Consider the following 14,164-nt stretch of genomic DNA (forward strand, 5'->3'; position numbering starts at 1 on the left):
GCGGCAGGGTGCGCGGCTCCCCGCGCCTCGCACCAGGGGTTCCCACAGCAGTTGCTCTCGGAGGGGCTTCCTGGTGCCGCTTTGTGCCGCTCTCGCTGGAGCGCAGAGGCACCGGCACAGTCTCACGGGCCACCTCGCGCCGGCACGGCGCGTCCCGCACGGCCGTGCGCCCGCAGGTTTTGCTCCGTGCTCCCCCCCCTCAGGGTAATGCTGATCGAAGGCACCTCCTTGTTCCCAGGTTCTGTTCCCACCTGCTCCTCCTCTCCAGCGCGGTACCAGGCGTCACATGCTGGGCTTTCCTGCCCGTCACTGAGCTGATCCGAGACAATGGAATGCCAAAGAACGTCACCGCGTTTCCTAGAAGGACGGTGGGGAAGTGTGGTCCCCGCTTCTGGTTTGGGCGCTCATAGATGCTGTGAAAGGCTCTTCCGCAGGTTGCCCGAGCAGGCACTTTTGGCAAAGCCTCTGTCCCTACAAAGACAGGCCTAGTCTCCTTCAGTAATTTCTGCTAAATTTAACATATGCTGAAAGTGAAATTTCATACCTCATGGCCAAACTTCTGCCCATAATTATACCAGTTCTTTCTAAAGGTAAGTCTTGAAACTGTTCTAGCTGGAGGGCATTAGTTCACGAGCACCTTTTGTTATTGCTTTCACTTTTAATGGATGTTTCCTACAAAAGTAAATAAAGCCAGACATTTTTTAAACTATATGACTGGTGAACCACACAGTTGCAGCAGCTGAGGTGTCTAAAACCACTGCTTACACATGTATGTACTTTGCAGGATTTCAGAATGAGAGCATCCCTCATCAGAATGAGAGCATGAGAGCATCAGAATGAGAGCATCCCTCATCCTCTCTTCAGAATGAGAGCATCTCACATTGTGAGAACAGGATGCCAGCCATTGGCTTCATCTCTGCCTGGCAGTCTATTATATATAGTATGACAGACTATTTATTATATGTCACCATACCTTCTTTTTGCACATCAAAAGATACAAAGTAAATTGTGTGCTATTTTATATTCTAAATCGTAATACAGATACAGTTAAGTGACTCCTGTGCCTGCACAGGGTTAGACACATACAGTGTTACAGGACTGTATTTTGGATGTAATTAATGAAAGGCTGTGGTGCATATTCTCAGCCAGACACACACAGCTTAGTGTGGTAATTTTCTTTTTAAAAAAGCTCATAACCGTATGTTAATACTCTCATAGCATGACACAATGTGTGCAAGGCTGGGATTTTTTTCCCTATAAAATTTTCTATTGATCAAAAAAGAATTTAATGCTCTGGAACTCTGAAGTGTTGTTGATTTGAAAAAGAAAGGTAAAACACACATAACTTCTGTGATAGGAAAGTGTTCAGTCAATAGTTGTCCTGTTCACCAGGGGAGTTAAGATGCATCTGACTGTGGGAAATCCTTTTCTCTTTGGGACCATGTTTTTCCTTCTGTTTCTGCACCTTTTTTTTTTTCTTTTCTGTTCTTTATTTAATCTCATATGCTCCACTTTGTAAGAGCTCACAAATTCAGTAGGACTAAAAATGAGGAGAATGATGTTCTTGAACCAAATGTGGTGCCCCCACATTTCATCTCCAATTATAATCACCGATGAAACACACTTTTACACAACTGCATTTTACCAGAAACTTCACAGAAGGCAGAGGACTCTGTCTCGACTCTCTTGAGAAGCTGCTGCTTCAGTTTTTATTTCCAATCTTGACTACACCATTGCAGTACAGTTTCCAGACTTCATTAGAGAACGTTTCTTTATTTACAGTAGAGAGTGTAATATAAAATTATATTAAAATGGAGTATTGAAATGATACCTGCATTAACCTCCCAAAACAGGGGCAAAGCAACGTGTGCTGGTCTGAAAACTGGACAATTGCAACTGCACCAAGTGTGAAGAAACCAATTCCTCAGCAACATGGATACTGACATAGGGCTGCTGGTAACATTTGTGGTTGGAGATTGATTTCTGAGGGTACTAGAGGTGTTCTACAGCCACAGTATCGCTGCCATCAAACGACGCCAGAATCTTCTGGTATCATTTTATTCCAGTTCAAAATAAATGGAATCAATCTCTCCCCTTTTTTAAAAGAAACTTCAGAAAGCTGACATAAAATTTCTTGTTTATGATATTGATGGGAAACTGATAACATATTTGCATAATTACAAAACATCAAACATGACTAGAGACTTGCCGATTTTACTACTAGATCCATTTTTTCTAGATCTTAGCACAGAGAATGACATCCAACAAATTTCCTGTTAACCTGATTTTGACATTTGTGAATCCATGTTGTTCCAGTAAGCCTCGATATTCAGAGCCACTTCTCTCCTTTCCCTCTGTCTGCACAAGCATGTTCAAAGACTGCAGTAGCACTGTGCTCCTGTTCTTCTTCTCATCATCCAACACCATTTCAGCCAGCAAAATCCCACAGCCTAATTTAAAAAACAAATGCATGCAACAGTACTAATCCATTATTGGGCAAGTGAATTTCTGCTACCATATATAAAGGTGAAAGCTACAAAACACAGGTGATTTATCATTTATGGATTTGCTTTGCTATTAAATGACTAATCCACTATTAAATGTACAATCCACTCCTCTCACAAAATGGAGGAAACTCCCTTCCACACTATGGGACAAATCAAACACAAGTCATGTCTCTGTTTTCAGGGGAAAAGAGGATGACTTCAGTAGACTCTGCATGAGGGTTATCCCACCTTCAGACCCGTCGAGGCAAAAGGGAAGACAAAGAGAGGGCTACTGACAAAACAAGCATTATTGCACTTAATTGTCTTTTGGCCTTGCATCTTATGTGGTGCTTTCTCCTGGCACAGCGTGGGTAGGAGGCCACCAACTCAGATCAAAACAGCAGCATTTTACAGCGATTTTAGTATTACTAAATGCTGCATAACATTCATATCTTTCTGACCCTTAAGACAATCTCCTCAAAGCCATTCCTACCTGTGCACAGTCATTTAACAACTGATAAAAAGTACATTAAACCTAACATGGCAGTTTCTTAGGGAAGTGACCAAGATCTGCAGATAAATAAGATTGCTGAAACCTTGGTGTTAACTATTAGGAGTCATGAAAGTCCTTCTGGCCGTTTATTAATGAATTCCCTTTTTCTTCCCTGTATCATCAGCTACCTTACTAAATGCAAGTACAAGCAGCCTACCCTGTGATGAACACATGACACAGGTTTGCTTCTCAAAGAAAAAGGATTAGACAAGATGTCTGAGGTGAGCCTGAACCTATATTATCTGTCCCATGGGACTTTCCTGCCCTAATTCAGTCATCCCTGGATTAGATAGCTGTGTTTCAGCTCGCCCTCTTAAATATGCTCTATCCACTATGAAATGTATAATTGCTTTTCTTAGGAAAACCAGGAAACTTCCTTTCACAGACAGGTGAGACTAATCAATCTCTGAAAATGCCTGGTTTTCTACTGATAGGGGAGCTCAAGGTGACTAGATGATTCAAATGCCTAATATTCAGGTATCTAAAGTTAGGGTGATGAAGCCCATTTGTAGTGGTTCTGTGGTTTCTATGCCCCCACCCCCCTTTCTGTGTGATTCTCCTTTGCCTTCAACAGAGAGACCAGGGAATTGCTGTTCCTGGTTACACAGCAGAAGTTGCTAGGTAGAGTTAATGCAGGACTACCATTTCTAAGTCACCATTATATTACTGCTTTGCAAGATGATGTGCACAAAATTTGTGCACTCTGAAAGGAGGACACAAATAGAATGGTCATTATAACTTCCCACAGAAAGTTATTTGCAGGTAACACTAGGGTAATCAGGGAAAAAAAGTATCCAGAAAGCACAGCCAATGTGGGAAGAACACATTCAAAAATTAAGACACAGTAAAATAAGTTAGTACAGAGGAAAAAAAAAATATTTCTACAGTTAATGAAGATTTACTAATGTAATTGAAACTTCATGAGAGGGACTGAAACAGACCTAACCCTTCAACCCTTTCAGGAAGCATGCTATGATGAAGCAATTTTGGCCATGGTTTTATAAGAGATAAAAACTAACAATCATAACAGTCTTTTCTGAATTAAAAAGTAATTTAATCCAGATCATCATTGTTCCAGCCAAAAGATAGAGGCGGGGAGGGAAGCGTCAGCCCTCCAAAAACATTTTTTTAAAAAACAAAATCCCACATTAAATGCTTTCACTATCCAGGAGTCAGCCAACATCCAAAACTGAACTGAGAGAGCTCACACAAAGGGGCTTAGCCATCTAATAGCTCTTCCCAAGATTTTGTGCAGGGTGGCTCAGATGACATACTACCCTTTGCTTCTGTCCAGGCACAAGTACTGTTATTAGCTGTAACAACATCAAAAATTGATATAAAAATGATTAAGCTAGGACAGCCAACCAAGCTGTGTCTCTTTTGCTCAAAAACTTTTCTTTCTCTTCAAGGATTCTTAAACTTCATGTTCAGTGAACTGAAGTTCTTGTTTCTATTATTCATCTATCATTCTGTTAATCCCCATGATTATCCACCTCAAGAAATTGTTTTCTGTGCATCATGTTTCCTCCAAACTGTTGTTAAGCCAGAATGTGGGTAAAAAAGACAGCATCACCAAGACGACATAGCTGAGTGTCACTTCCCAAGGAACAACAAAAAAACCTACAGACTTTATTGGCAGAAGTTAATTTTAAGATTTTAAAACTCAGCCTCATTATTCTTCATGTCTTGATTAGCCAACAGGTCCCAATTTCCCTCAGTTATGGCCATTGTTTAGGAAGTCTTTTCAGTGTAACACCGTTAAAACCACCTCTTCTACCAGTCAGCCAAAGATACCAGCTTTCTCCAGAGCAACTGAAAAACTTATTTTTGACATTAATGAGAGAAGACGAGTTTAATTTCTCAGGTAACTGGGCTACCTCAAATGATTATAGAACAGCTTAGGCTGAAATGGACCACAGGAGATCTCCAGTCCAACCTCCCGCTCAAAGCAGGGCAGCTCTACACTCAGTTCAGCTTGTTCAAGGCTTTGTTCTCAGACCTTAAAACCTCCAATGACAGAAATTCCACAACCTCTAGGCAACCTGCTCCAATGCTTAATTATCCTGAGAGTGCAAAGCTGTGGTGCATTACCACAGACACCATGCCCAGGGGACTAATGCTTACTGTGTATAGTGGTGTGCTTTAATCAGAGAGTACATTGAGGCCGTGTGGTAGCCAAGCACATTCTATTCAAATTTTACAGTCAGATACATAGTACTTAAAGGTACACTTTTAAAGTCTGTGACAGTTACAGGTGTGCCAACTTGAGGATTGAAAAATTCTGACTCAGTTTATAGCAGCTTGAAGAATAGCATTATTAACTTTATGAGTAAGTATGAGATGAGAAACTTCTAACTGCTGGAATAAGTCTCCCTAAAGATACAAACCTGTTAAGCATAATGGCAAGCTTCATGGCACTATGGAAAAGAAATATTCTACATTATTCAGTTGTTGAATATTTTGCCTTATCTCTTTAAATGTCTGTACAGATGACATCAGTCAAATTTCCATTCATAAAAACATGCTGAGAATTCAAGACCCCAATGTGGTAAAAAGTCTGACACTCCTCAATTTTGTGCAGCTGAAATGCTCTATAGTAAGCATGTTTCTTACAGTGAATTGAATCACAGTGGCACTTTTGCTTTACTCCCTGCTCAAAGAGCAAAGTAACTGCTGATTACGTAACATAAGGCAGAGTATACCAGGCAGATACAACTCTCACTCTTGCTGATCAACTCTCTTTAATTTGCTGAAGTTGGCGATTCAACATAGGCATGGCCTCTTCCATACGGGTTTAATCACTTACTGCTGTAGAAGTGTGACAAGCAAGAAACTCACAACTGATAGAGAAGAAAGATAGTTTGAAAATGCAACTTTAATCTCCAGGAAGACTTCCACTACAAAGTACACTTTAAATAGAAAAAAATAAATATCAATGAAGTATCAGGAAAAATAAATATTATAAGAGGTGACATTAGTGACAAGTTACTTGAAGAGATGGGATACAGGATATACTTTTCCAATTAAAAACTGGAACATGAAGAAACATCTATTTTTAATTTTCATAGAATTTATACATAAATCCTAAAACTCATCTCAAGTAATGAGACAAAGTATATATGGCCATTTAACCATATTCAGAAAATCTCCAAGCTGACAGGAACCAGTAAGAACAACTCTCAACTGCAGCCTATGTGGGTACATGCTGTGGCTAGAGGTCAGAGGCTGCTGAAGTTTCACTATGACATTATAGCTGCTGTAGGAACATGTTTGAACTTTGTCCTATTTTAACTTTTGCCTGAGGAAAAAGTGCTTAAAAAAGGGTATCCTGGAGATGTTTTTCAGTAAAGTGTCACAGCAAAGTGAACAAGAGGACTAGCACCCTCAAATTCAAACAGATGGTACAGTATTCATTTTTATTTTTTCATTTCTGATAAAAGTAAGTAATAATGGCTGAATACACTGCAAACAGAATTATCTTTAAGGTCCAAGAAAAATAAGGTATTACTGCGCCTCATAGAAGACTGTAGTTTTATCTTGCTGTGCTATACAGCTATGTCAAGTTTGCAAGTTAGCGGAAAGAACTGGACGTGAAGGTATTTAATACACAGGAGCTTTGGTCTGCTCCAGACACTTTTTAAATGCATAGAACTCACTCCTGAAGAAGCTGCAGTCCGACTTTTATTCAAGGCTTGTAACAACTATGCTTCAAATAAAGGATCAAAATGATACTAAACTGATAATATGTGCTGGTTGACAATGGGTATATTGCATGAGTATTGTAAAAACTCAGCATCCCGGTTTGCTTGTGGGCACACTATGGTGACAGACTCTTCTTGAAGCACAAAACAGCATCTAGTAAGTTTCCTGTGATCTTAATTTGTGTATTTGTGAATCCATATTTCTCCAGTAGCTGTTTATATTCTGAGCCACTTCTCTGCTTTCCTTCAGTCATACTGAGGGACTGTAGTACAGCTCTAGGAGGGTAAGTCTTCTTTTCGTCAAGCACAATTTCTGCCACTAGCAAGGCACTTCCTGCATATCCAAAACAACCAAAAGTGGTTCAGTAAAGTATTTCTAGCTTCAAGTTTTTAGTGTTTTGTTCAGTTATAGAGGACCCTCAGACTAAGTATTTTAATGGTCTTCAGTAGAAACCAGTGATAGAACTTTCAATCATCTCTTTCTGGAAGCAACCATTAAACTGTTAAAAGGAAAGGGGACTTCAGAGCACTGTCTCCACTTCAATAAAGTTCGGATCACTTCCTGACTATGCTCAGTCTTGTTTCCATTTGAATCAAGCAACTCCTGTAAACATCTGTCATACCCCAATCTTTGCATATGGTTAAGACAGCCACCCACAATTTTCTTTCAGTTTATAACAGGATTATGCTTTGTAGCCTAGTCTACTTTTGAATGCTCTCCTATGAAACAAACTTCATAGCTACAGTTAATCCTGTTGGATTAAGCAATCAGTTGATTTTAGCAGTCAGGCTTTTCTGCTTTTTGTTGTCTTCTTTGATCTTTAATACTGTCCAAATATGAGTCAATAGTGTGCCCTAGCAGCCAAAAGGTCCAACCATGCCCTGGGGTGCATCAAGCACAGCATAGCTAGCTGGTCGAGGGAGGTGACTGTCCTACACTACACTGGTGTGCCCCACCTCAAGCATGGCATGCAGTTTTGGGTGCCTCAACATGACAAACTATTAGAATGTGTCCAGGGGAGGACTACCAAGACAATGAAAGGCCTCAAGGACCAGAAAAAGTAACTTGTTTTTTCAGCTTGGAGAAGGCTGAGGGATGACCTCATCAGTCTACAGCTTCCTTAAGAGGGGCAGCAGAGAGGGAGGTCCTGATCTCCTCTTTCTGGTGACCAGTGATAGGACATGAGGAGATGGAATGAAGCTGTGTCAGGGGAAGTTCAGGCTGAACATTAGGAAAAGGTTATTCACTGAGAGGGTGGTTAGTCACTGGAACAGGCTCTGCAGGGAGGTGGTCATGGCACCAAGCCTCTCAGAGTTCAAGGACTGTCTGAACAACACTCTCAGTCATGTCATATGCTTTAGACAGTCCTGCAAGGAGCAGGGAGCTGCACTTGATGATCCTTATGATCTCTTCCAACTTGAGATATTCTGATGCAAATGTAGGAGAAAGCAGAAGAGGCTACATATTTCTCATGGAATATGCACATAAAGTAGTGCTGAACTTCAGTTTACCATATTCTGCACACTACTGAGATAGCAAAGTGATAGCAAAACAAACTGCTTCTTCTTGATTAACCTAAAGGAACTTTAATTAGACTACTTGTAGGTATAGACATAAGCACATCCATAGTTATTTGAACGATACAGGACTTAGTAAGAAAGACTGGTTATGGCAGAGATAGTGGAGATGAAAAAGTTGTATGTGAAGCCTGCAACTACAGTAAGGGCTTATTTTATATAGTTTTATTAGCAGCTTTATTTCCTTTCTTCTTAGTAGGTGTTACCATAATGCAAACATAGACATTCAAGCAAAGGCTACTATGACTGGACAGAAAAATATGCTGGTTTAGTATAAACTTCTTATAATTACTCATTATGTTTATGCATTAACATGCACCTTTAAGCCCACAAGATGAAAAACTTACCTGGTTTGCAAACAGCTGATATCCTGCTTAACAGCACATGTATCTTTTCATCAGGCCAGTCATGAAGAACACGTGAAAGGATGTAAAGATCTGCTTCTGGAAGATTATCCTTGAAGAAGTCACCTGTTGGAAAGCAGAGTTAGTACATTCCTACAGAAACCACAGAGTACATTCCTACAAAGTGAAATGGAAATATTGCGGAGGAACTAGAAGTTTCAGCAGAGGTAAAGAAAGAAACAAGAATGAACAGGTATACTTATGCACTGATTTGCAGATAAGGAAACACAGTTAAAGAGCAAATCACAGTTAAGAACTCTGTAATATATAAAAACGGAGAGAAAGCCTAAAGTAAGGAAGGAGACAGTCATTTGTAGCCACCATGTTGATATTGCCTAGAAAAGAACAGCCTGAGACAAAGACATGCAGCCTCTCCTCCCAGTGGTACTCAAAAATGACTAATTCAGGCTTCTTTATTTATCCACATTCTCCAACCATAGCCAGTTTGTTTTCATCCCCACAGGACTGAGACATACAATGTCCCCATTTAGCATGGGTGAGCCTACACTGCCTTGTACTAAGACACATTTGGAGTTGAAGCAGGGTAGCACACCATCTTCTGCAGCAAAAGAGCCTACTCCATGCTCCAGGATAATAGAATAGGACAAAAGAACATGTATTACATTTACCCGATGCAAATGTCACCGGAGCCATGTGTTGTCCTGATGGCTGAAAGTAAGAGGTGTTTGCAATGACTTCTGGAAGGTCAAATACTGTGACCTTGAGATTTGGGTATATTTGTACTAATTCATGAGCCAGAGCTCCAGTGCAACCTGTTGAAAGTTTAAAAAAAAGAATAAATCAGATCATCTCTGCCAGCATTTGCAGACATTTTTAAAGACAAGACTGTATATAACGTTAGAGACATCAAATCAGAATTAGACATTCAGCTCCACAATTAACATGGGCAATAGCACTTCCTGGTAGATAAAGCGATGATTTCAACCTTGAGGAACACACGTATGACTCCTTACTGTCATAACTCTTGATACCAGTACCTCGGGGGGTTTTGGGGGGGTAGAACATTAGTGAAAAGGCAAGGACTTTAATTTGTGGATGAGAAGCACTAGAACTATTGACCATTTACAAAGCACTGATACATGAAGTTTGACACATGCTCTCCAGCATGGTGAAAGATAAGAATGGTAAAGTCTTGGAGTCTCTGCACAAGTGGCAAAGGTTGCACCAGTATTGTGTTAATTCCTCTGACATGCTGTCTACCTCCCCAGGCACTGAGTAAAGTGTTCTTTACTCTTCAGCAGATCATTCCTTACTCTAAACACATAGCAAAAAAGGACACTAACAAGAGTTTCTACTGGTATCACTGGTCTTCAACATTTTGGTGGGCACCTTAGATATTAATAATTACACCAACACACAAAAAAACAATTCTCAAAGAATCAAAACTTTCTGTTCTAGCAGTGCAGTGTTTCAAGTTTGACACTGCAATATAGAAGGATTCAGAAATAAATCATTCATTACTTTTGAAAATCTTGGACATGCCAAAGGACAACAACAGCACAGTTGAAAATAGAGCTCCCAGCCCAATATTCTATCAGCTGAGCCACAAACCATCTTGTTCTCTGTGTTGAGCCATGTCAGTACATAACTGAAAGTAGAGTTACTTAAATGGCATTTGAGTCGTTTGAAATAAGTGAATGTTTGTCACAATCAGTTATCTGCACTCAGTCCTTTTATTCTGACAATACCAGAAAAATAGTCCCAGTAAAAATTACTGCAGTTCTAGTAGAAAAAAAAAAGTATAAGTAATAAACTATGGAATAGAAATCAAGCTTTTCCCTTTTAATTTGTATACAAGTTCAATTACAGGCAATACCTCCTAAATCACAAGCAGATTTAAATCGTGAAAGATCAAATGCTGTAGCCACATCTCTGGCTGTCAGGTGGGCAATGCTGTGCATGGCAGCCATAAAACGCTGCTTCACCTCCTGGCTGTGATAATAGTCCTAAAAGGGGGAAAAAAACACAGTAATTGAAATTTATTTTCATTACTTAACTAAAATTATGTATAACCAAAGCAGTAGGTGCAAACTATTAACATTAAAACTCTAAAATTAAAAGATGAGTTAAAAGTGTCATTGACAAATGGCTCATCCAAATCCTTTGCCATTTCACTGTAGCAATAAGCAGATTTTTGCATCCTCTCAAAAATTCTGATCAGAGGTCTTCTGCAGGGCATCTCAAAGGACAGACTTGGCCGGTTTGAACCTGGTCTTGAATGTCCCAAGGGCTGTTAAATTCAACACTTCTGCCTACTGAAGCTGGGGTAACATAACAGAAGGGAGGGATAATTTGAGAAGTGCTTTTTAAAGATATACTGTGCCTTTGATATACATTTACTAACACAGCAATTTACTTACTCCACAGCAAGAGGTCTCTAGACTTTAAACTGTTTGAAATTAGTTTTTTCTTTCAGTCTCCTTAAGTGCTCCTCCCTGATATATTCACAGATTGCTTTAATTTAATTGACATTTATTCTCCCATGATGGAAAAATAACTGTATGATTGGACCATAACTTAAACAAGAAACATTAAAGCTCAAACTGGGTTTTTTGATTAGGGGAGACGAAAGTATTCAGTACCAGAACCTCATGCCTTTATCTTTTAAATGATACATAAGCATGAATCTCTTTGTCTCTTTCATACAGATTTCAGTTATGTCTGGCTTTACAACTACCAAGAAGTGGAAGCATTTCCAGGTATGCATAGTGCCACAGGCAGCCCATATATTCTGCTTAGACACACCATCCTGCATGCATATGTAGCCCAGGCCTGAACTGGCCGTGACTCCTGCCACAAGCATCACCCAAGGAAACTCAAGTTGGTAATCCAGATGTTTAACAAAAGGATGAGAACCAGTTCAGCTAATGTTAAAACACTTAATTTGCACATAAATTTCAGCACCTACTGCAGCAGTTATCCTAAAGTATCTAAATCCTCTTTAGAAGAGCCTTTGAAGGATTCCTAAAGGAGGCACTGTTCCCCAGTAAAGTAGGTACTAACAGGACGTTCTTAAGCCTCCAAAAGCCCTTATTTCCTTTAGGAGACTGGCTTCATCAGCATCTAGAAGTACAAACTCAGAACCACAGGATGTAGTCTCAAGTACACTTTAAGCCAGCACTGCTGTCAGAGATAAGTCCTGACCTATTCTCCCACTCACTCAAGTCCTTTCCTTAAACAGGCATAAATATTTATGCCCCTCAACCTGTTTTACCAGGTGGACAACTGACAAATTAGGCTAATTATAACTAAGTGATTCTCCAGTCTGAACATAATCTATCTGGGCTAGCATTGAAAAAGGAATGCTACAGAGATGGAAACAGATAGAAGAAAGGATTACAATTCTTATCAGCAATATATACCAGCTTGAAGAATATACAAACTTACAAATCTTGATGAGATTAGAACCCTTCCCCACTGCATCAACATGAAGCAACTTTGAAAACAGATTTGATTACACAGTCAGCACAGATTGAACCTGGATGCACATCAGTACCAAGTGATTGGCATCCAATATGGAGGAAGTGCATCTGTGATAAGGTACTATTTGGTGTTATAAAAGAGAGACAAACGGAAATTGAACAAGCCCAGAGATTGTTCTGAGTGTGTTAGCTGGATGGACAACATTTTAACCAGAGAATTTTTGTCAGCACTCAAATTTCCCAGTATATTCTGTGATTGCTCCAGCACTTTAGAGCTTAAAGTTGAAGAAACAGCAGTCTGGGATCAGTGAGTTACATTGTGTTTCTATGATTTCTGAGACTGATCAGCTTTCTTAGATGGCTCTGTCTCCATTTGCCCCTAGATCCAGTTCTGCACTCCTCACAGCTGGTTTTGATACTAATAAAGACTTCATACTACCTTAAATAAATCATCTGCTTTCTTTCCAAAGGCTCTATGGTTCTGTCTGCTGCCTTCTTTGACAGCAGACTCCAAGTTTGTGAAGAGTGGCCAAAGGTGGTCATTAGAATGGATAATGTAGCCATGAAGCGAGTATTCACCATCTGAAGTCAGGTAGGCATTTGCTGAATCTGTATTACTGTAACCTTATGAGAAGAAAACAATTGTAACCATCTTTGTTTCAGTACTTTACAACTGTCTTTTATAAAACAAAGGCATGTTTTCTTGTGTAGCTGTTAAATAGCTAGCAAATCTTGAACTTATGAACATATTTTTTGTGCAAAGATTTCTATAAAATAATTCTGAAAGTCTTCACGTTCTTAAAGGAGCAAGTACTTTGTGTATAAAAAAAATTCTATGCTGGAAGATATAGACAGGCACAGATTATTTTATTATTTTTTAAACCAAAGTACCACAGACACCTAATATTCAGGGGAGAGTATTAGAAGCTCCTCATTCTTGACTGCATTTTTCTTCAGATTATGTCTTCTCCTTCCCTTAAATTCAAGCTTTCTGCAGCATGTTTTGCCTTTAGGACTTTGTCCTTGATCTTGTCCTCTAACAGTTGAAAGACCCCTTTATTTCATTTTCTCAGCACTTGACCATTTTAAGTCTTACTATGTAAATGATGCATACAGAAACTTAAAACTACACAGTGCAGACTGAAAAAGTTAATCCTAATACTGACTCTCTCACCTACATACACCTTCAAGCACTGTTTCAGTTAGGGGCACTAAAATTTAAGCTGTTGTTTATGAGGGACACATTCCAGAGCTCTCCTCATTAAAACCCTGATTACCTACTTAAGACTGTGACTCCACTACAGCATGGAATAGAATTTGGTCTTTATTTTAGGTAGTATCACAGACTCATTTAGGTTGGAAAAAAACCTTGAGATCATTGAGTTCAAACATGATCTTAACACTACGAAGTCCACGACTAAACCATGTCCCTAAGCACCACATAAACATGTCTTTAAATACCCCCATGGATGGTGACTCAGCCATTTCCCCAGGCAGCCTCTTCCAGCACTTGATAACCCTTTCAGTAAATAAATTCTTCCTAATATTCAATCTAAACCTCCTCGGTGCAACTTCAGGCTATTTCCTCTTGTCCTATTGCTTGTTACTTTGGAGACAAAATCAACACCCACCTCGCTACAACCTCCTTTCAGGTAGTTAAGAGTGATGAGGTCTCCCCTCAGCCTCCTTTTCACCAGACTAAACCCCAGTTCCTTCAGCCGCTACTCATGAGACTTGCCCTCTAAACCCTTCACCATCCTCACTGCCCTTCTCTGGGCATGCTTCAGCACCTCCATGTCTGTCTTGTAGTGAGGGGCTCAAAACTGAACACAGTATTTGAGGTGCAGCATCACCAGTGCTGAGTACAGGGGGACAATTACTCCCCTAAACCTGCTAGCCACGTTATTTCTGATACAAGACAGGATGCTATTGGCCATCTTGACCACCTGGGCTAACTCATATTGAGCCAGCTGTTGACCAACACCCCCAGGTCCATTCC

At 39.9% G+C, this 14,164-nt stretch overlaps 2 protein-coding genes across 2 annotated transcripts in view; both read right to left on the reverse strand.

Annotated features, from left to right (window-relative positions):
• Positions 1-2,230, reverse strand: part of SLC25A6 (solute carrier family 25 member 6) — a 5,536-nt gene extending 3,306 nt beyond the window's left edge. Inside the window, exons 1-2 of the mRNA XM_026846036.1 lie at positions 2,210-2,230; positions 287-505 (exon numbers count right to left, since the gene is read on the reverse strand). Of these exons, the coding sequence (XP_026701837.1) occupies positions 287-505; positions 2,210-2,230 (240 nt within the window). The remainder of the gene's footprint in view (positions 1-286; positions 506-2,209) is intronic.
• ASMTL (acetylserotonin O-methyltransferase like) overlaps positions 2,199-14,164 on the reverse strand; it is a 27,118-nt gene continuing 15,152 nt past the window's right edge. The window contains exons 9-13 of the mRNA XM_026846052.1: positions 12,605-12,789; positions 10,560-10,689; positions 9,352-9,495; positions 8,666-8,788; positions 2,199-2,450 (exon numbers count right to left, since the gene is read on the reverse strand). Of these exons, the coding sequence (XP_026701853.1) occupies positions 2,236-2,450; positions 8,666-8,788; positions 9,352-9,495; positions 10,560-10,689; positions 12,605-12,789 (797 nt within the window). The 3' untranslated portion in view covers positions 2,199-2,235. The remainder of the gene's footprint in view (positions 2,451-8,665; positions 8,789-9,351; positions 9,496-10,559; positions 10,690-12,604; positions 12,790-14,164) is intronic.

This window comes from Athene cunicularia, assembly GCF_003259725.1.
Source record: "Athene cunicularia isolate RWA chromosome 1 unlocalized genomic scaffold, athCun1 chr1_part1, whole genome shotgun sequence".
NCBI classification, from domain to species: Eukaryota; Metazoa; Chordata; class Aves; order Strigiformes; family Strigidae; genus Athene; species Athene cunicularia.